Source organism: Borostomias antarcticus (assembly GCF_949987555.1).
Source record: "Borostomias antarcticus genome assembly, chromosome: 23".
Classification (NCBI taxonomy): domain Eukaryota; kingdom Metazoa; phylum Chordata; class Actinopteri; order Stomiiformes; family Stomiidae; genus Borostomias; species Borostomias antarcticus.
In genome coordinates this window covers 3,010,935-3,031,835 of record NC_140256.1, presented here as the reverse complement: position 1 = coordinate 3,031,835, position 20,901 = coordinate 3,010,935, and the positions used below count along the sequence as shown (strand labels likewise).

Sequence of the window (20,901 nt, the reverse complement as noted above, 5' to 3'; positions counted from 1 at the left end):
GTCTACAAAGGACAGTGACAGTACAGAATGTGACACGCTGGAATGTCACATTCCAAAGGGCCTCAAAATCCACATATGGTACAACTGCTTCAAATTGCTCCAGTCTATACTATTAGCTTGGTTGAAGCTAATAGACCCAAATAACCACATAGCGTGTATATTCATATATGATACACTTCAGTTGCATTTGCTGTATCTTACCATTTTGAGATACCCTCATTCCCTCACTGGGAAAGGTGTTAAGTTTATTGCCATATGCCGATTGTGTCATTTGTATTGCATTGTCTTGTTTTCCATGCAGAATAAAAAACTTCCAACCTACAGTATCAGCTGGTGGTATTAGTGCTGGGTAGGCTTATCACCTACTCTTTCAACACTCACATAAATACATTTTGGTTTGCAAATATTGATACTGAGACACTCGTCATCTACAGTACCATCCTAAGAAGACCTTGTGTCAATTACTTAATCTAAATGTACTGTATATACATCTATATAGTAGAACCTGTGGCCACATGTATGACCTTTAACCTCATTTGATCATGAGAGTAGGCCTATAACCAGAGAAGTGACCTTGGATTACTGCTCTGGTTGCCTGGCGACAGCTTCCACAAGGCCTCCAGTGGGTCGCCTTGTAGCTGTGGAGCATAACATTGGATCCTTGGATAGAAAAAGTGGTCCAAGCTGAGGCCCCTTTATAAGAAGCATTCAAAATGATAACTAATCTGTGTTTACATAGGCCTGCCACAGTGACAACAATGACGATGATACTGTAGCCTGAAAAAGGTAGCAGTGTGTGATAAGTCATGACTGCACAGTGTTATGTACAAACAGGAAGAGGTGAATTTGTCACGGTCTTATCTAATATTGGTTGCTTCACCGTGTTCCTTAACTGTTTAAAAGCTCGATTTTGTTTCCCTAACAGACAAAATAGATGTTTCTCTTTGAGGTTCGCAGGAATTGAGAATGCAGTATTCACGTGAGAGGCTTGAAACGTAAGGGTTATACTCTTTCCAGTGCATGTGCTGTAGATCTGTTCAAAACAGGCCTACATTTTGTCCATCTGTGGTGAGACCAGTCTCTGAGATTAGAAACACCTTGGTAAGGTTTGTGTTTCCCTCCAATGTACAGATATTACATGTTTGAGCTACAGTATTGGCCTTCCACCTTTCTCCCCTAAATGTTGTCAGTACCTATATCTACTGTACCTATATCTACTGTATCTAAATTCGACCAGGTTTCCAGAAAGTTAAATCATCTCCCATATTTCACTTTAGTCATTATCATACAATTAAAGTTGTTGTTTCACATAAATAATCTGATATCTGAGAACTGATGACGTCTTTAAGTCAATTTGCATAAATCTGGGAGATCCGTTGTCTTCTCACTCTACAGTAGCCATCGTGTCCAAATAGATCTTTATTCATTGGTGGATTTATTTACAGTCTCAGGGTGATAGTGTGTGACTCTGTACCTTATCAAATCACTTTCAGTGGAGCATAATAAACATGGCGCCTGTTCTATGAGTGTGGTTTAGAGAGCCCATGGAACTGATTATCAACCCACATGTTTGCTGACGATCAGCAGGGTGATAACACGTTGACACCCTTTGAATAACACCATTTCTTTTGGAGATAAGAATATGCACAACCTATTCAGTAGTCAACAGGATATTGCATGTCATAGTCTCATTGTCAAATGTCTTTTATACATCTGAATGTAGGCTAGTCCAATTGAATCTGTTTAAATTCCCTATACTATGGGCAAATGTACCACTGGTACAGGGACAATGATGTACCACTAAATGTGATACTTTATTTTTGCTCATCTGTGTTAGACAATGGTGATTGTAGTGTGTTGGGCAGGTTAGCAGACAATAACAGGCTATTCTATTCATGAACATTTTGCTTTTGGTTACATAGTAAGTGACAAGTCATCGGTCGTAGGCTGTGTGCCCTCTAGTGGTTCAGTGGCAACACTGCAAGTGTAACTGAGTGAAACGTGAGTAGCTGGTGAAACATCACTCTTCAAAGGAGTACCGACAGTCTCTCCAAGAAACACGTCCCCGGAGACCCGTGGTCTAATCCCGCTTTGGGCATGCTGAGAGATGGGTGTCACAAGGTGGTCCGTCGGCCACGGCCGGCAGGAGGCATTTTGACAGATTAAAATGAGATGAAAATGTACGTGAATTGAAAGAGGGGTAGCATGAAAATGGATGTGGAATTAAAAATGAGAAAAACAGTGATGGATGTCGTAATTCCTGCCAGAGCTTGAAGCATGATCGTTTCAGTTTCTGATGAGTGGAGGCACGTAGGCCTACGACTGATTTGCTATGAAAAAGTTTAAAAAGTTTTAAATTAAAACTTTTAAAAGTTTTAAATTAAAACTTTTAAAAAGTTTTAAAAGTTGTCTTTGAAATTGAAAGTTTAACATGTTTTTTGTATGATTTTTCAGTGCCCACCCACATCCATTGTATGACCAAAACAGTGGTAGAGCAATTATCAGACTTTCTCAAAAGTGCTAGTTTTGTCAACATGCATTTTCCCTTTACTACTCCTTTAAGTGTTTGATATTTGAAGAAAAAAAAAAAACACCAGTCAAACTTTACTTCTCAAACTTTAGTATTTATTGTGACCCCCCCCCAAAAAACAACAACAACAACAACCAAACATTTAAAAACAGATAACTGATGTCGATTTACTGGGCTTTGCAGTTATCTGCTTGGCCGGGTGAACCGGGTGACAGATGCCAGAATTCCTGCTTCTTATCCACACCTCCATCTGTAAAGATACAGAGTAGGAATCAGTAAATGGAATCAGTAAATGGAATACGCAAGACAACAAAAGCCCCCCCCCCCCCCCCCCCCCCCGAAAAAAAAAAAAAAAAAAGTGTTATAGCTGTGGAAAGTCAAGACATTAGACAAAACTAACCGTAGTCAGTGATATTTTATTCTGTAACACCAGTGTTGACTGTGACAAAAAAAAAATGGAACAGTGGATGTGCTGCCATTACCAGAGTTTAGCCCAAATACACAGGAATAACACATTACCCTCCACAGCACACTCTACTGAGTCCACACCAGCCATCTTAGGAACCTTTGACACCTCTAGTAAAATAAGGTTTCCGTTTTAGGCCATTTGATATCAATTTAAAAGCTCAGTTAACTTCAGGATGAATCAAATTACCTGGAGTTATCCCAAGGTGGGAATTATCAAAGAACTGCTGGGGACAGTCTGGGCGGACATCGAAGAAGCTGGACTTGTGGGAGTCGAGGAGCGGCTTCGGAGAACCCTGGAACCTTTTGGGAGAGTCCAGGAATTTCTTGGGAGAGGGAAGGAGCTCACCCTCAAGGATCATAGGGTGTCGTCTCTTGGTAGGAGTGCATGGAGACAGAGGCTTGTCTGCCACATCTCTTCTCTTGTCCTTCAGTGTGATGGCTCTACCTTTCCATTTATTGATTTTTACTTGCTGACTGGACACCAGGCTGTTATAACAGAGGAACAAATAACAGATTAGGGATGTCATATAAAAGATCAAATGTATTACAGAAATCATCACAGAATAACTCCTTTCAACACTGAATAATTACCTTTCCAATTCCACTATCTTCTTCTGTAGCTGTCTCACTTCCTCCTCCAGTTTGTTCTTTTCAAGGAGAACACTGCTTTGGACAGTGCGCCCTCTAGTGGTGGTCAGTCTAGCATACAAGTCCTCCCCCCGCATAACTGCAACAGAAAAACATGGATTAGAGGGCTAATCTTATAATTTGCTGGCTGATGGTGTTTCATAGAATCTGGGTTCTACTAACATGAGTCCTCTCCCTCCTGCTGAGACGTCCTCAGATTCTCCCTCAGTTTCCTCAGGGCCTCCTCCTTATAGTGCAGCAGCGTGGTCATGTTTTTTATCCTGGTGGGACGAGGGTAGAACCATAGATATGAACACGAGTTGACTCGTAATGGATTGAGCGGCGCAAAATACGGCCGCCATATTGGTAACACGTCACGTGGTCACGTGACAACCGCTCTCCTCAGCAGTTTCAGTCAGTAAAAGTAACCCTGCATCAAGTGATAACTCTAGAAGATAAGTAGAAACAAATATTTTTGTCTTTGAACTATCCATAACAGTCAAATAACATAAATAATAAATAAATAAAATAAAAAATTACAAAGTGCAAAACGGCTGCATCCAACAGTTTTAGTTGTATCTATCAGCTAACAACTATGTATTTATCATCGTTCACTTAAAAGAGCCGGCCCATAGAGCCGTATCGTTCGCGACCGACCCATCACTAGTTTACTCGCGGAGCTCCGTACCGGACCAAGATGGCGGCTGCATTTTTCGTCCGGCAGCAATCATATCCACGTCAATGCGACGTCTAGTGTATATGTCTATGGGAGGAACATCCATCATCTCCTACAGCTAGGATTTAACGTCAATCAATGGGCTATATGCACACCTCCAGTACTTCCTGAAATTAGACATGCTTCTCTATTCCCTGTCCTACACTACTGGATGAAGTGATTAATCAGGTGAGCCTGACTGCAGCACAATGATCAGGCACACCTGAATAATCATTTCATCCAATAGTGTAAAACAGGAAATAGAGAAGCATGTCTAATTTCAGGAAGTACTGGAGTTGTGCATATAGCCCATTCAAAGCCACCAAGCGTAAGCATAACTGTAAATGTGATGTCACGTGATGGAAACAAACTAGCTCTTACTCTTCTTGGTGTTTGGTGGACAACGCCGTAATCTCCACCTCCATCTCCACCACTTTGGCCTGCACCTTCCCCAGCTCGACAGTGCTCGGTGATGCCCTTCTCTCGGCCGCAACCTAAAACAAGAGTAGCAGATGAGCTCAGTTTGTTGGATCTGGGTGGCTTGTTGATGGCTAGAGTCCCTGTCGTTAGCGCTGACCTGATCCTCCTTCAGCTGTTCAACTCTCTGCCGCATCGCCTGCACAACAAACAGATTATACAGAAGCAGATTATACCATCAGATTATACAGCATCTACAGTGCGTTCCGTTCAGGATGTGACAAAAGCAACAACAAAAGATTGGAGGTCATCCATGAGATGGCGATCACATTTAAAAAGCTGTACCTCGATTTTGGCCTCTGACTGATGAAGCTGCAGGACAAGTTGACGGTTGTCCTGCAGTAGGTCAGCTTCAATCTTGACCGGGGCATTCTCCAGTACCTGGAGCAGAGTGGAGGTCTTGCTCCTCTCCTCTCTCAGCTGATGAAAAGCCTGCTCTCTGACTTGTACTAGTTCTTGGGTTAGATCTCTATGCTCCCCTTTCAATTTCTGAAAATTGATAGGAACGGGTTACAGGTACACAAACCTCAATCCTGGATGTGCAATGTTGATATTTAAAATGGCGTGGTTAAGCCAGAGATGGAGCATCTACCTGAAGGGCCGATCTCCTGCCGTGTTCCGTTGCAGAGCGACGGGCCCCCTCCTTCTCCAGGTGGATCGCCAGCGCCGACATGTCAAGTGGCTGAGTCTCACTCAGAACCCGCAGCACCTCGTTGGACGTCTCCACTGCTCTGATCTCATCTCGGAGGCATGCTGGGTAAGTTGCGTGGCTCTCCTCGAGCCTCTCCAGAACGCTTGTCATTTTCTAGCACAGAGCAGAACACATGGTATGTTTCACACGTGTTATTGTATTGTATTTTAGATTGCTATTCTTGCACTTTGCCTTCAGCACTAGATTATGCTCTTAGTCACTTGTTTTAGAGAGAAGATGCACTTGTGAGTTCTGGCAAGTAGTAGTACATTGGCTTTTCCTACGTTAAATGCAATTATTGTCAGTCGCTTTGGATAAAAGCGTCTGCTAAATGACTAATGTAATGTTCTGGAACAATACCAAAAGACTAAAAACGGATTCGATGTCAACTCACCAGAAGGTACCCTCTTCTGTTATCAACGAGCTGGGTGAGTCTCTGGTCCCAAACCCTCTGGAGGTCCTCCATCCTCACAGAGTAGCTGGGGGCTTGGGCCCTGCAGAGCAACACATCCTGCAGTCTCCTCTCCTCGAACACCGCCAGGTCCTGCTGGACCAAGGCCTCAAACAGCTCCTGGTAATTCTTAGAAAAGCTCCTCAGTGCCATCTGCAAAGGCATTGCATCAGATCAGCAAAACGACTACATTTGGGCGCTCGGCATGAAATGTGTGTTATGCGTTATGCAAGTAAGTAAGTAAAACTTTATTTATATAGCACTTTTCGCAGCACAGAGTCACAAAGTGCTTCACAGGTCATAAAAGACAGAAAACGATGAGTAAAAACTACACAAAAAAGACAGTATAATACAAACGGGGGAAAAAAGGTAAACAACAACAACAACAACAACATAGTCAACAGTCGGTTACGGCTGGCCAAAAGCCTGCTTGACCAGGTGGGTCTTAAGCAGTCCCTTTAAAATGTCCACAGAGGGAGAGATTCTTACCGTCGTATCCTCGAGAACTTCGATGAACTTGTCTTTGGCTCTGACAGTGCAAAATAACTTCATCATGGGCTTTGGAAGATGGGGGATCAATTTCAGTTGCAGTCTGTTTTCAACCATTACTGTGGTTTTTTCTAGGACTTTGATTAGTTTTGGTTGTGAAAGGCCCTGCATGAACTGCTTGAGCCTCAGGAAGCATCCCTGGAAAGACATACAAACAAGTGTTGTAATAAATGTTTCCTGACTGATCAAGTGACTCAGTCTGACGACTGATTTTTAAATCAGATGAATGTAGCACCTGGAGCTGCTGAGCCGAGTCGTCCAGTCTCAGAACCAGCCTCTCTGCCGGGACGTGGGCAGCGGGTACGTGGACAGTAGTGGCGCTGTGCTCCCGGTTATTGATCTGTTCTTTCAGGACTGTGATGGTTTGGTTTGCCTCACTAAGCAGCTATGAGGGGAGAAGGCAATTAGAAACACGCGATGAGACATTCAGACAATGAGCAGGGAAGGCTATTTTTTCTGTATCTGTACAATGAAATACCAACCTGATTAGAGCTCTCCACTTCAGCGTTGTGATTAAGCTGGCCTTCCTTGTAGCCCTGTAACTTCTCCTCCAGCTCCCTCAACTGTAGGAAATGGAAAACGATTACATTCAAATATTTATTGACACCATATTAATGAGTGAATGGACAACAATAAACTCAGCCAACTTTTATGCAGCTGAGTTTATCGACCGTTCTCGGGTCAAAACTCCTCTTAACCACGCCCCTCTTGAGTTTGCATGCAGGCCATGGAGCGATGCCTTACTTGATGTTTAAGATGAGCCTCTTGTTGTTCTTTCTCTGCCTGCATCTCTGAGTTCATATGTTGCTGTTCTTTCAGTGAGGCCTGGACTTGTAGAACCTGGAAGGGGATATGTTTTGTACCACATCAAAAATTAAAATAAACACATTTTAAAAAAATATTACCACTCATCATCCAGGTCATTTCCTAGCCCTGGTCCAGGCGGGTATACTAGTAAGAGCTCTACCCCGGTATACCGCCCTGCCAGGGACCATTCATTGCGCCACAGACTTTTTTCCACTCGGTCTACATTACTGCGTCTTTTTGCACTTAAATAGCACATATGCACCGATATCCACTCAGCTATTATGGTATCCTCTAGCCTGGCTTCACAACCCTAATCACGTGATCTCACATGCTGTTCTTCTATCTGGAGAGAGATCAGGTGATCAGGGTTGCCATGCCAGGCTAGTGGACATCGGTGGATATATGTGCCATTTAAGTGCAAAAGTGTTTTTTATATAAAAGTTGGGGGGCTACAACTGTAGCCACTTTGGAGAAAACGCTTTCATCTTTCAAATAAAGGTTTTAACTTCGGTGAGCAACGAAATAAGATCTGTCTGCAGATGCAGTAATGTAGACCGAGTGAAAAGTCTATGGTGCAACGAATAGAACCTGGCAGGGTGGTATATACACCGGGGTACGCCCCGAATAGTACACGGACCCGGACCAGGGCTAGTCCTTTCCTGATGTAACGGTGTGGAGTCTCACCATGTGCATACGGTCCTGTAGGTCTCTCTGGAGCTGGGTCCTTTGCTCTCTCATACTGGCCTGATCCGCCTCCAGCTGCCCTGTCTGAACACACTGGTTCCAAGAGGGAGCATCGTTAAAGTCGCACTGAAACGGACATTTTAGATCATCTAACTTCCGTAGTTTGACGTATTTCCGACGCAAACAAGCTATGAGGGTGGGACATATGTTAAGAGGAATTTGATTGGAACATTGACAAGTGGACGGGTTTTAAGAACTTTAGACAGATTCGATAGAAGGATAGCGTTGATTGATGGGTGGATGTCGTGAGATTATTGGCCTAAAATCTAAGGTACCTGTTGTCGTCACTGCACGTGACTTACCGTTTTCCAGGAAGTAAGAAATTATATACTTTGATATAAGATTACAACAAAAGTAGAATTTTGTAAATTTCTTGGGCATACATCGTTGAATAGGTGAACACTATGACCAATTATGTGAACCAAAATGGGACAGAATGCTTTTTTCATTTCAGTGCGACTTTAAAGCCAGACAAGCCAAGACACCGGATCAGAATATGTACTGTGGTTGTGGTGACCGTTACTGACCTGCTGTTCCAGTTGGGTCTCTTGTCTCTCTCTCTCAGCCTGCAGATCGGAAGTCAGATGCTGCTGCCGCCTCAACTCTTCCTGAACCTTTACCACCTGATTGACAGAGAACATGATTTGAATTTTATTGACAGAGAACATGATTTGAATTTTATTGCTAAAAGTATATTTGGATTCTGAACCATCAACTATTACTTATCACTAATATAAACTCTTACCCTCTCCTCTTTCTCCTCTAGGTCGTTCTTGAGTTGGTTCTTCTCCTCTCTCACTCCCTCCAGTATCTCCCGGAGCTGGTCTCTCTCCTCGGTGAGAGAAGTCACATTCGAGAGCAGCTTCTCCAACTCCTCTGCACGATTCTGAGAGCTGACCGTCTCAGACTGGAGGCGGTCTCTCTCAAGCCGAACACCCTCAAGCTCTTCATGCAGATCCTTAGCCTTCATCATAGAGAATAGGGAGATGGTCAGAATTACTCATCCGTGTGTTGGATCTGAAAGTGGTGAATGTAGGAAACGCTCACCCGTTGTTGTAGTTGAGACTCCTTCTCCTCAAGGTCAGAGCTGAGTTGCCTCTGTTGACGGAGATCCTCTTGAATGGAGTGGAGAAGTCCCTGAGTCTCTGCGGCCTGGAACCAGCGAGGTGAAGATGGAAAGTTAATGCCAAGTCATCGAAGTTGAAGAGCTGCATAGCTCAACAGTAAACACAGCACAAGAGAATTTCAAAGCTACATAGGGTTAGCAGAATACAAGACCATCCCCTCACCATGTCCATATTCTCCTTAAGGTCACACTCCAGCTGGACCCTCTCTGCCTGCATGGTCTCCACTTCCTTTTGTAGATGTTGCATCTGTACCAAGTACATCCACAAATGAGCCTTCCGCATTTTAAACAACGTTTGAACATCACCCGAGTACGACATCCCCCAGGTTAAACAGTTTTTTGCTTCCCTCTGGAATATGTAAGAGTGGGACCTATGCCCAACCCCCCATTGTTCTCTGTAAAGCACATTGTGTTGCCTCGGTGTATGAAATGCGCTATACAAATAAAGTTTGATTTGATTTGACAGAGACGGACCTGTTGCTGAAGTTGAGCCTCGTGTTGCCCTCTCTCAGCCTGCTGGTCAGCGTTCAGCTGCTGCTGCTGCTTCAGCTCTGCCTGGACCTGCACAGCCTGTTCAAGACATTTCTTTTAACATCCCTTTCCAGAGTTTGATGCAAAAACAGTAAGATGGATAATAGAATTCACTCACAACGTCCACATTCTCCTCTAGGTCTCTCTTCAGTTGGTTCCCCTCCTCTCTCACTCCCTCCAGTATCTCCTGGAGCTGGTTTCTCTCCTCGGTGAGAGACGTCACGTTAGAGAGCAGCTTCTCCAACTCCTCTGCATGATTCTGAGTACTGTCTCTCTTCTCGGACTGCAGACGGTCTCTCTCAGCTCGTAGACACTCAAGCTCCTCGCTCAACTGCTTGGTCTGTGAGGTCACATTTTATCAATATCAAAAATCTTACCAACATCCACTTCCATATTGAGCAGTACTTCATACGGGTATATTAATTGACCAGTACCTGGTTTTGCAGCTCTGTTAGACGGGCATTCTCTGAGCCGTTTCCATTGTCTGAATCATTCTGTGAGATCCGAGTCTCCAGCTGTTGAATTTGCTCTTGCAGACCCCTGATCTTGTCTTGAGCCTCCCTGAGGTCTTCCTGGTTCTCAACCATCTGAAAAAAGATCACCACGCTGACATTCTTACACCCATTGACGTGTCTTTGCTGTTTGTGTGAGCGCATGTACACAGGGTATGTCGTGCCAGCAGAACACATCCTCACGGAGCGTCCCGGTGGCTCAATGGGTTGGGGCGCGTACCATGTAAAGGCTAGTCCTTACCGCAGCGGCGTGGGTTCGAGTCCGGCCCCGCACCCTTTGCTATATGTCTTCCCCCCCCCCCGTCTCTCTCTCTCTCTCTCTCCCCCACCTTTCCTGTCTGTCCTTCCACTGTCCTGTCCTAATAAAGCAGAAATGCCGGAAAAAATATCTTTAAGAAAAAAAAGAATAAAAAAAGAACCCATCCTCACCATCTCCACGTTGTCCTGCAAGTCCGTTTTTAGTTGGTTCCTCTCCTCCTTCACGGCCTCTAGCTGCTCCTCGAGCGTCTGGATCTGTCGACAGCGCAACGCAAAAATGAGTAAACAAACTTGGAATAGGGTGGTCGTCATCAGCCCAGTATAGAAAACCTGTTGCTGACCTGCAGTTGTAGTTGCGTGTCTTGCTGCTCCCTTAGAGGCTGCTCCTCAGAGGTCAGAGGTCGCTGCTGGTGCAACTCTGCCTGGACCTGCATGACCTGAACAATGATTTCATCCACGAGTCAGCAAGCATGGAGATAAATATAAAAACACACAGGGATTTGATTTCAGTCCATAGAGGCAAACTCCGATGCTTACCCTCTCCTCCGTCTCCTCTAGGAGATTCTTGAGTTGGTTCCTCTCCTCTCTCACTCCCTCCAGTATCCCCTGGAGCTGGTCTCTCTCCTCAGTGAGAGTAGTCACATTAGAGAGCAGCTTCTCCAACTCCTCTGCATCTTGAGGACTGTCGGTCTTCCCAGACAGGAGGCGGTCTCTCTCAGCTTGAACACACTCAAGCTCTTCACTAATAGCCTTCATCTGCAATGACAACACAAAATTAGCAACCAGCTCCCAGTGTCACCCATAAAGCTCTTTAACCCTTTCGATACGACCACATCACCGGCAACATTAAAAAAATATCTAACAAATATTTAATAATATAAAAAAAAATATCTAACAAATCTAAAAAATTCCTCACTCCAACACTTGCTGAAAGCTGAGAAACTGCGCTTTCTAGTATTATAAGGAAAATCCAATTAATATTCAAAATGTTGTCACTGTACTTTCAGGGTTAAGGACCTCAGAACCTTGGATCCTTATCATTTCACTATTAGGACCCAGTGAAAGATGCTCAGTCACCTGTTCATGCAGTAAAGAGTGATTATCTGAGATCTGGTTCTGCTGATCCGAGTTCAGCGGCTGTCTGAGGTCCTCCTGCCCAGGACTGCTCTCCGATCTAGTCGCCACACACTGCAAAGACAGGGTACAAGCACTGTTTACAACTGGAGATCTCTCCATAGGAATGAATGAACTGAGGCTTCAGTAACTTCACGCAAAGCTCTCACCATCTCATCCAAATCTCTCTTGAGTTGGTTCCTCTCCTCCCTCAATCCCTCCAGTATCTCCCGGAGCTGGTCTCTCTCCTCAGTGAGAGAAATCACATTAGAGAGCAGCTTCTCCAACGCCTCTGCATCTTGAGGACTGTCGGTCTTCCCAGACAGGAGGCGGTCTCTCTCAGCTCGAACACACTCAAGCTCTTCACTAATAGCCTTCATCTGCAATGACAACACAAAATTAGCAACCAGCTCCCAGTGTCACCCATAAAGCTCTTTAACCCTTTCGATACGACCACATCACCGGCAACATTTTAAAAATATCTAACAAATATTTAATAATATTAAAAAAAATATCTAACAAATCTAAAAAATTCCTCACTCCAACACTTGCTGAAAGCTGAGAAACTGCGCTTTCTAGTATTATAAGGAAAATCCAATTAATATTCAAAATGTTGTCACTGTACTTTCAGGGTTAAATGGGGTTAAGGACCTCAGAACCTTGGATCCTTATCATTTCACTATTAGGACCCAGTGAAAGATGCTCAGTCACCTGTTCATGCAGTAAAGAGTGATTATCTGAGATCTGGTTCTGCTGATCCGAGTTCAGCGGCTGTCTGAGGTCTTCCTGCCCAGGACTGCTCTCCGATCTAGTCGCCACACACTGCAAAGACAGGGTACAAGCACTGTTTACAACTGTAGATCTCTCCATAGGAATGAATGAACTGAGGCTTCGGTAACTTCACGGAAAGCTCTCACCATCTCCATCTCATCCAAATCTCTCTTGAGTTGGTTCCTCTCCTCCCTCACTCCCTCCAGTATCTCCTGGAGCTGGTCTCTCTCCTCAGTGAGAGTAGTCACACTAGAGAGCAGCTTCAACTCCTCTGCACGATCTTGAGGACGGTCCGTCTTCTCAGACAGGAGGTGGTCTCTCTCAGTGCGAACACCCTCAAGCTCCTCACTCAACTGTGTAATATGTGGTACAGGTAGCATGCACATTAGACATCATACTTCAATAAACTAATTGTCAATCAAGTTCAGTAGCAGATCTTACATGATTGTGCAGCTTATCCAGCTGTGAAGAACCCTCTTCACTGGTAGTGTTGTTCCGTTGAGACACATGTGCCGTCTCCAAGTGTTTAATCTTATCCTGGTACTTGCGAATCTGTTCAACGGCTGCCCTTAGCTCTTCTTGATTCTCAATCATCTGAAAATATGCTCAAACTTAAGTGAAACATCTAAGGTATTAAAGGTTCAATTATTTGTTTAATATCTCCAACTCTCACCATCTCCACATTTTCCTGTACATCTAACTTGAGTTGGTTCCTCTCCTCCCTCACTCCCTCCAGTATCCCCCGGAGCTGGTCTCTCTCCTCGGTGAGAGAAGTCACATTAGAGAGCAGCTTCTCCAACTCCTCTGCATGATTCTGAGGACTGTCCGTCTTCTCAGACTGGAGGTGGTCTCTCTCAGCTCGAACAGACTCAAGCTCCTCACTCGACTGCTTGATCTGTGGAAGAAACCAGCCAGGTTAGAGGTTCTTGACTCTCCACCAGACAACTGAAAGTAGTGGCTTGACAGACAGGCACTGTACCTGTTCCTGGAGCTCTTTGCCAAACTGTTCCTCGGTGCTTCTGATGGATTCACTGTCAACAAGCTTCACACCCAAGGCTTCCACGAGATCTTGAACTTCATCAAATTTCGCTTGAATGGTCGCTTGTTGCTCCTCACTCGCTTTAAGCTGATTCCAAAGTGTATTATTGGAGGATATGGGTACAGAAGATGTCAATATTTCATTCGATTTATATTATAACTACTTATTATTATTAATATTACAACTTATGTATTCTGCAAAACTTAGCAACCATCAACCACAACCAGGAGAAATTAATAACTTACTCTCAGACTCGACTCTTCCACAGTAGTGAGAAGCTGTCCGTTTTCCACAGAGGAGCGCTCCAGTTCCGCCCGGAGTGTCTCAAGCTGGGCGGTGACATCGGAGCATTGCTGGGTCAGGTTGTTCTCCCTCAGCTCAGCGCTGACCAGGTCAGTCTGCAGCTTCTCCAGCTGCAACTGGGAAGACTGGAGCCTCTCCCTGAGCTGCTGTGCGTCCTCATCACCGCAGGCCTTAGCAGAGACCAGGCTGTCCCTCTCTGCCTGAGAGACACACAGCTCCTCGGTCAGGTTACATACCTGGAGAGACCAGAGGATGAATAAGTGATGGGTAAAAGACAAAAAGACAGGGGCGCCCTGGTAGCTCACCGGGTAAGGCGCGCCCCATATGAAGGCTAGACAAGGGTTCGATTCCCGGCTCGGGTCCTGTGCCGCATGTCCTCCCCTCTCTCTCCCACGTTTCCTGTCTCTCTCAACTGTCCTATCCCATTAAAGCTGAAAAGCCCTAAAAAATATCTTTACAAAAAAAAAGCAGACAAAAATACAATTTTGTGAACTATAGGTCTGATCCTCTACTCGGTACTGAGTGATGTGTTCACCTGTTTTGTCAAACTGTCCACTTTATCAGGGAGGCCCTTGAGTTCACTTAGATCATCCAGCTGAGCTTGTAGGGTTCTCTCTCCCTCACGATGCGTCTCTAGTTCCTTCTTCAGGTCAGCAACTGTCCGTTCCAGTACAACACTGTCTGTGAGATCTAAGAGAAAAAGGAGACATTAAAAAGCCATTTCTGAATGATCACACTGGAGAGGAGAAAGGCTTAGGCAGAGCAAGCAGGATATAAAATGGAAAAAATACTTTTGGGGACTTTTCCATCCAGTAGAGTGGTCAGTTTGGTGTTGTCATCGAAGGCCTCCTGTAACTCCCTCTGCAGATCTGACTCCATCTTCTTGAAGCGAGACTTCCCCGTCTGCAGCTGATAGTGAAGGCTATTCACCTCCGCTTCCATCTGCTCGTGACCTGCGGTTAGCGTCACCTAGAAGAGGGAACACGGCTATGGTTGATGGAAGTTGGGTCATTTCCTAAATGCCGTTTGTCAACACGTCTCATTTGTATTCGATCCGAGGTTGCGGGCTAATATATTTGTACCAAGGTGTGGGGGAACTTACATCCCTCTGCTTGAGTGAGATATTTTCACTGCGCAGAAAGGCCCATTCCTTCTTTGTGTCACGACTCAATCCCTCCGCGTCATCCAGAGAACGACGCAGCTGCTTCACTTGCTGGACTAAATCTTTGTCACACTGGAGGAGAAAGACGTGATAGTTAAGACAATCAGACAGTGTCTCTAACGGGAGGACCATATGATGAGTTCAAATTACTTGAACATACCAGACTTTGCAGCTCCTCTGCCAACTCGGCTTTCTTCTTCAGCTCTTCTGACACTGCCTCAAGATTGGCCTAGAGGGATTACATGTAATTGATAAATTGGTCATTAAGTTAGCATGCATCAATTGATGACACTTTACACAAATAGTTCCCCCTTTATTTGCACACCTCCTCCTGCAACATTAGAACTCTCACCTCAAGCTCTTGACATTTCAATTGCCCAGTCTCCATGGCCTTCCTAAGAGTTGAGATTTCTTTCTCCAGGCCTCCCTGTTGGATTATAGTACAAAGAAATGAAATCCATCAGCAAACCAGCAATATAGCATTCATGCAATGCAGGCTCCAACCATAATGACTGATACTGTACATCACCTCATATTCTCTTTTGCTCTCGTCTTCCAGAGATTTGAACTCATCCAACTCTTTGCTCTCTTCCACCTCCCGTTGAAGGGCAATTTTGTCTTTCTCCAAGTATTTGGTCTGCTCCCTGAAGATGTCAAGCTCTTCTCTGAGATAATCCCGCTCAGAAGAGATCATTTCCTGTTGGCAGAATACATTGTGAGGTGAAAGAATCAAGAAAGAGTAAAAAATAAATCAAACTAGTATTTAGGTACAATACCTTTTCACAAACCAGCGTCTCACATAACTGAATGGTTTCCTCAAATTCCTTCTTCATCTGTAATGAATTATAACAGTTGATGAGGGCGTATTTGCGATTAGATTGCTGATTCTTTATACAGTTATCTCACATTACTAGAGGCTATTTGTAATGGACAACCTGCTCCTGTTCATCGGTGGGCATTTGCGACTTTTCCTCCAGCTGTTTCTCCAGATCAGTGATCCTTCTTTTGCTACTCTCCACGTTCTCCATGGCCTCCTGTTTCTGCAGAGTCTCCACTTCCAGCTGTTGCTCCAGGCATGACACCTTGGCAGACAACTCGTTGACTCGGCTCGGAGATTCACTGCAGAGGATAGAACAATACTAGTTTTAATCCCAGCGTGCCGTGGGGAATATGCTGTTGAAATTAGCTGACCTAGCCCACATTCACCTTTCTCTAAAGCTGCGCACTGTCACACTGCTCTGGTCCATCTCTGTGTCAAAGGTAAAGTCCTCTGGAACAGTCCAATCATCTGTATGGGTGAGCACATACACAGTACACACACATGCACACAATTGAGCATAATGAAATGACCCAAAAGGCAAAGAAAAATGCAAACGTTAACAAGAGAAAAGGCCACCAGTATCAGGATGCATTGGATATTGCATGTTCTTACCTTCATCCTGCTCCTCCAAAGTAGACATGTCAGTTTTTCGCTTTTTGGCATTGCCAGAAAAAGAGTCAGCAAAACTTAGGTCGGACACTCCAACATGAAAGTCTGCTGACTCAGACACAGACCTCAGCAGCTTTCCGCCCCAAGTAACCCTCCTTTTTGGCATCTAGACAAAGATAAAAGACAGTTGAAAATAAAACAAGGTGGACAGCAAGAGAGTCTATACCCTACTCTATACAAATAAACAAAAACATTCTGAGCATTTCAAAGGCTAGCTACCTTTTTGACAGTCACCAAGTTTGAGCTGGTTACAAGAAGTTTGGTCAGATTCTTAATCCTGTCCTCTTGTTCTCTCTGCAGCTGGTCCTTCTCTTGCAGAAGCTGGGACAGAGACTCCCTCTCGGTCACAGATGTTTGAGTGACTGAAGACACCTGAGGTGGTGTCAGGGATTTGCAATTAGTTGAATGTCTAGTAATGGTCTAAGCTTTGTTATAAACAGCAATGAAAAAAATGATGACGGTGTATGCTCCTCTGAGCCAATAGTAGGTGATGGACTTGCCTCATTAAGTCGTCGTTTGAGATCCTCGATTTCATTCCTGTATCTTCTCAGGAGGGCACCATCATCAGAAACCTCTGTGACATGGGGATCGTTCTTCATGTTCTTTGCTGCACTGGCAAACTATATTATAGAAAACAGACAAATTTGTTTAAGAATTTAAGTTGTACCATGTAAATGAAGGATCTCTGATGGATGTTTAGATAGTTTTCACTAACTTGAAGGGTGCTGACTGTTTCCTCTAAGGTAGCCGGTGTGATTGTACAGATGATGACCGTTTTTGCATTTCCACCCAAGGAATTCTGGAGAATACGAGTGAGTTTGCTGTCCCTATAATTGATGAATCCCCTGTTTGGAGAGAGCGACAAATGTAATGGCAATGTAAAATTAAAATACCATGGAGGTGAATTCACTTTTTCCAAGTAAAAAGGTTTTCCAACCTCTGGCTCTCATCAGACAGTTTCTTGATAACTTGACCAAGTGTGAACAGGCTGCGGTTTATGTTGCATCCTTCCTTCAAGCGTGCACCTACAAGTAAACAGAAGAGAAAGTTCAGAAAAGACCAGACATTTCACACCAATAACACCACCAACAACTCTCATCTAACACTATACTAGCTTACCTTCAGCCCCTGTCTGACTAGCTCTCTCGGATCCAGCCAGGTCAACCAGATTCTGGAAGACATCGGGAGGGGGACAAGTCAGAACAGAAATTAAATAGTGATGCATATCAGTCAGAGCTCACTAAACATACAGTGTACTTGAATGTGGCAACATACCAAATGGGACACTATAATGGCCCCATCTGCATTTTCACCAGATGCTGGGTCACTTCTCAGACGACTTTCCAGAATCTGAGGACACAAAAAACCATCATTACCCTCGTTGTGAAATCAAACTATCCTATATTTTGATAGTGCCAATGTAACACTCCTTCCTCCAATGTTTTAAGGCATGGAAGTAGCAATACAGAATGAACTACAATCATGGGGGCAACACATCTGCTAGCCACTGGGCATTTAACTGGGACTTGTTTGTTTTATTCTGCACTGGCAACATTGACAAAAATTGTGTGCTGCTGAAGCTTGGTATAGCAATGAATGATATCTTGAAAGCTTTGTGATCTTAACATTTTTACTTTGGAAGGAATAATTGAAAATACTGTGGGGAAACCCTCATTGCGGGGAACTTCTGGGCACCAATTTGAAAGGGGGCTCTTATTAAAGTGTCTTACCATGCGAAAAATGGTGTGTGATCGACTACTTCTTTGGTTCATTTTAGTCGCACCATAACGGCGATTTTCTAGAGGGGTAGAAAATTGAACCAAACATTGAAAACGATGGGCACATTAAAAGGAACAAGCTTATTACAACTCATAATGCAAAAATAATTTGATTCTTACTTTCTCCTTTTCTGAGCCACGCCAGGGCTTGCTCCGAAGATGTAACCAATTCCTCATTCAGGTCTGCTACATACACATTCTTCTGCAAAGACAAAAATTCAGGTATTTTGCGCCTTACACAAACCAATCACAATCTTGGCCAAAGTTGTCAACTTACGTTGTTCATTTCACGGATTTCTAAAGGCTTCTTTTTCCAGCTGTCAGTGAGCAAATCTACAACCGTTTCATTGTAGATTTCCAAGTAGGACACTCTCAGAAGGAACTCTTTCTTTGGATACTAAAGTGAAAATAGAAAAAGATTTACCCACATGTCTTTGATCACCGCTTTTAATCATAAAATCTAAAATCAATTCTCCAATCCTTACAGATGAGATAGTCTGGAAGACATCCTCCATTGCCAAGGGTATCACTCCTGGTATGAGATTGCTCCCCATCATGGTGAATGTTTTCCCAGATGATGTTTGACCATAAGCAAATATTGTCCCTGTGGATTAAATATTCACATGCATTCATGGATACTCAAACAAGGGGCAAGGCTAACTTTACAACTCATGCTTCTCTAAGGTTACACAAACTCTTACCATTGTATCCTTCAACAGTGGAGACAACCAGAGGCTTTGCAATGTTCTGGTACAGCTGCTGTGTTGTCTCTTCTGGACTGAATACTCGGTCTGTCAGAGAAGGATTGATTGTGACAATAGTCCATGGAAATATCCAGTAAATTATTGTGAACACCTATGTACAAATCATGCTAATTCTGTCTGGACTAGCCACTCAAGGCCTCAAGTTGCAGCATGCACATTTAGAGCATTTTTGGTCAAGGACTTTTGTGATATTTAACCATTTCCAGGAAAAGAATAATAGTTGAATAAGAAAATACCAACGGAACCCTGTTGTATCCGTTGGCATTTTCTCCACCTTAAAATTGCCTGCACACTGCCCCAACCAACAACAACGTTGGATTGGTGTCAGGGTAGGAATTTTGTCATTTTAGGGGGCACCAAGGCCAGGATTTAAAACAAACAACTTAACTTGAATTTAAAGCGGTAGTTAAGTGACCCCTTTAACTGAATGGTCTACTGCATTTTTAACACCCAATAAGATACAATAACATCCCTATGTCCAATAAGTAAGAAACATTAATGACCATGGCCGCCGTTAAACTCCCACCATGATTCGTGTGCCATGTTTGTTGGTGACTGTAAGCGTCGGTTGGATGGATGATTTTCAGTTGAATTTAATACATAAATAACATAAAAACTGCCAACTAGAGAACTGTGGGTGTTGAGAGTTGGCTGGTGTTGGTTGTGAGTGGCAGTGTGCAGGTGTCACGCCTAAATGTGTCCGGCGGGCCAAAATGTGCCAAAGAAACGAACCAAAACTGTAGCTTTTTCCATCGTCAAGAGGTCGAATTGTCTGTTTGTCCACTTTCCAATACACTTCTGCAGGCTTGGGACTCGTTGCAGTCTCTTCTCTCGCTGCAGTCTCTTCCCTGGAACAAGACGAGAAACAAACAACCGCGCTTGTCAGCAACTTAGTTAGCTAGCTGACAAAGCCAGGCGCTAACTGTTAGAAAGTAAGTCAAAACAAGCTGAAGACATCAGTGATGTTAGAAACGTTTCAGTGTTAGCTGTATCCGTAATTTATCTTAAGAATCTCACCTTTCTATAAGAGGTCGAACGCGTACGCAGACTTTCACCGCCGATTCCTCTGCCATTGTGATAACGTTATACTTGTGTATACGTGAACGTTTGAAATTTGCGCAAAAACATCCTATTTTTAAAATGGATACGTCAGGGGTACGTCAGAGTCCCGCCCGGTCCCGCCCCGTTTTTGTTTTTTTTCTAAATAGCAATATTGATACATTGTACTTTTTTTTTTAATATCAAATGATTTTACACATAAAACGATATTGATAAATACATGACAAATACTCGTATTTATGGAAAATACAATACAATAAAGCATCCCCCAACTATATGGCCTAGCCTCGCGTCACCAGCATGGAGGTAGGCTATTGGTCACCACCAGGCTCTGGTTTCTATTCGCTCTGGTTTCTTCCTCTTCTTCTCTCACACCAACGTTAAAGGTGCATACCGCCACCTACCATACCGGAGTGTGCAACATCACGGCAAATAAAACATCAGGTCATAGAAGGAAAGAGACACAAAAGAGAATACAGCTAAATTCGACGACCAATCCCTGTATCCGTAAGGAATTCGCTTGGTTTCCGGTCTGGCCCGCTGGTATCCTGTCACACAAATGCCAAATCGAGCAGCCTAGTCTCGACATTCGCTACGAATTAGAATAAAACATGAATACCAAATTAAGTAGCCTTTTACTTGCTGCATCGCATCCTAGGTTTATGGGTAGGGCTGTTTTTGGACAGGGGTATCACTATTCTCTTAAACCGGAAACTACAACTGCAAAGCAAATAGGCCCCAGGCCTATAGGGGCCAAACTTGGAATCAGTGAGCATCTACAAGATTCATATACCTTTATTGTTACACCTTGTTACATCCTTTGTACATGTACAGATCGCACAAAGGAGTAAGTAGCAGCGACATAACAACACAAATTAGTAACAGTAAGGAAGTATAATAGCCTACAGCATAACAGTAATAAAACAATGGGTACAAT

The 20,901-nt window shown here is 43.9% G+C and overlaps 1 protein-coding gene across 1 annotated transcript; it reads right to left on the bottom strand.

The window, feature by feature from the left end:
- Positions 1-2,697: 2,697 nt before the first annotated feature.
- On the bottom strand, positions 2,698-19,978 carry cenpe (centromere protein E; the record flags this gene model as incomplete). Its single annotated transcript, XM_084457406.1, is given in 55 exon segments — positions 2,698-2,780; positions 3,186-3,484; positions 3,590-3,725; positions 3,809-3,906; positions 4,722-4,834; positions 4,918-4,956; positions 5,103-5,306; positions 5,410-5,622; positions 5,903-6,112; positions 6,449-6,517; positions 6,744-6,893; positions 6,991-7,071; positions 7,253-7,348; positions 8,000-8,125; positions 8,587-8,780; positions 8,783-9,023; positions 9,101-9,211; positions 9,349-9,432; positions 9,660-9,746; positions 9,835-10,056; positions 10,151-10,303; positions 10,658-10,741; positions 10,828-10,923; positions 11,024-11,242; positions 11,564-11,674; positions 11,770-11,979; positions 12,311-12,421; positions 12,517-12,723; positions 12,812-12,964; positions 13,044-13,265; positions 13,350-13,496; positions 13,655-13,948; positions 14,248-14,402; positions 14,504-14,681; positions 14,815-14,946; positions 15,035-15,103; positions 15,404-15,571; positions 15,651-15,774; positions 15,776-15,798; positions 15,801-15,993; positions 16,081-16,144; positions 16,307-16,469; positions 16,583-16,735; positions 16,864-16,983; positions 17,079-17,208; positions 17,301-17,388; positions 17,483-17,534; positions 17,639-17,713; positions 18,094-18,161; positions 18,262-18,343; positions 18,419-18,538; positions 18,627-18,745; positions 18,843-18,932; positions 19,638-19,753; positions 19,923-19,978. Coding segments are annotated over 55 exon segments (7,401 nt in total).
- Between the last annotated feature and the right edge of the window lie 923 nt (positions 19,979-20,901).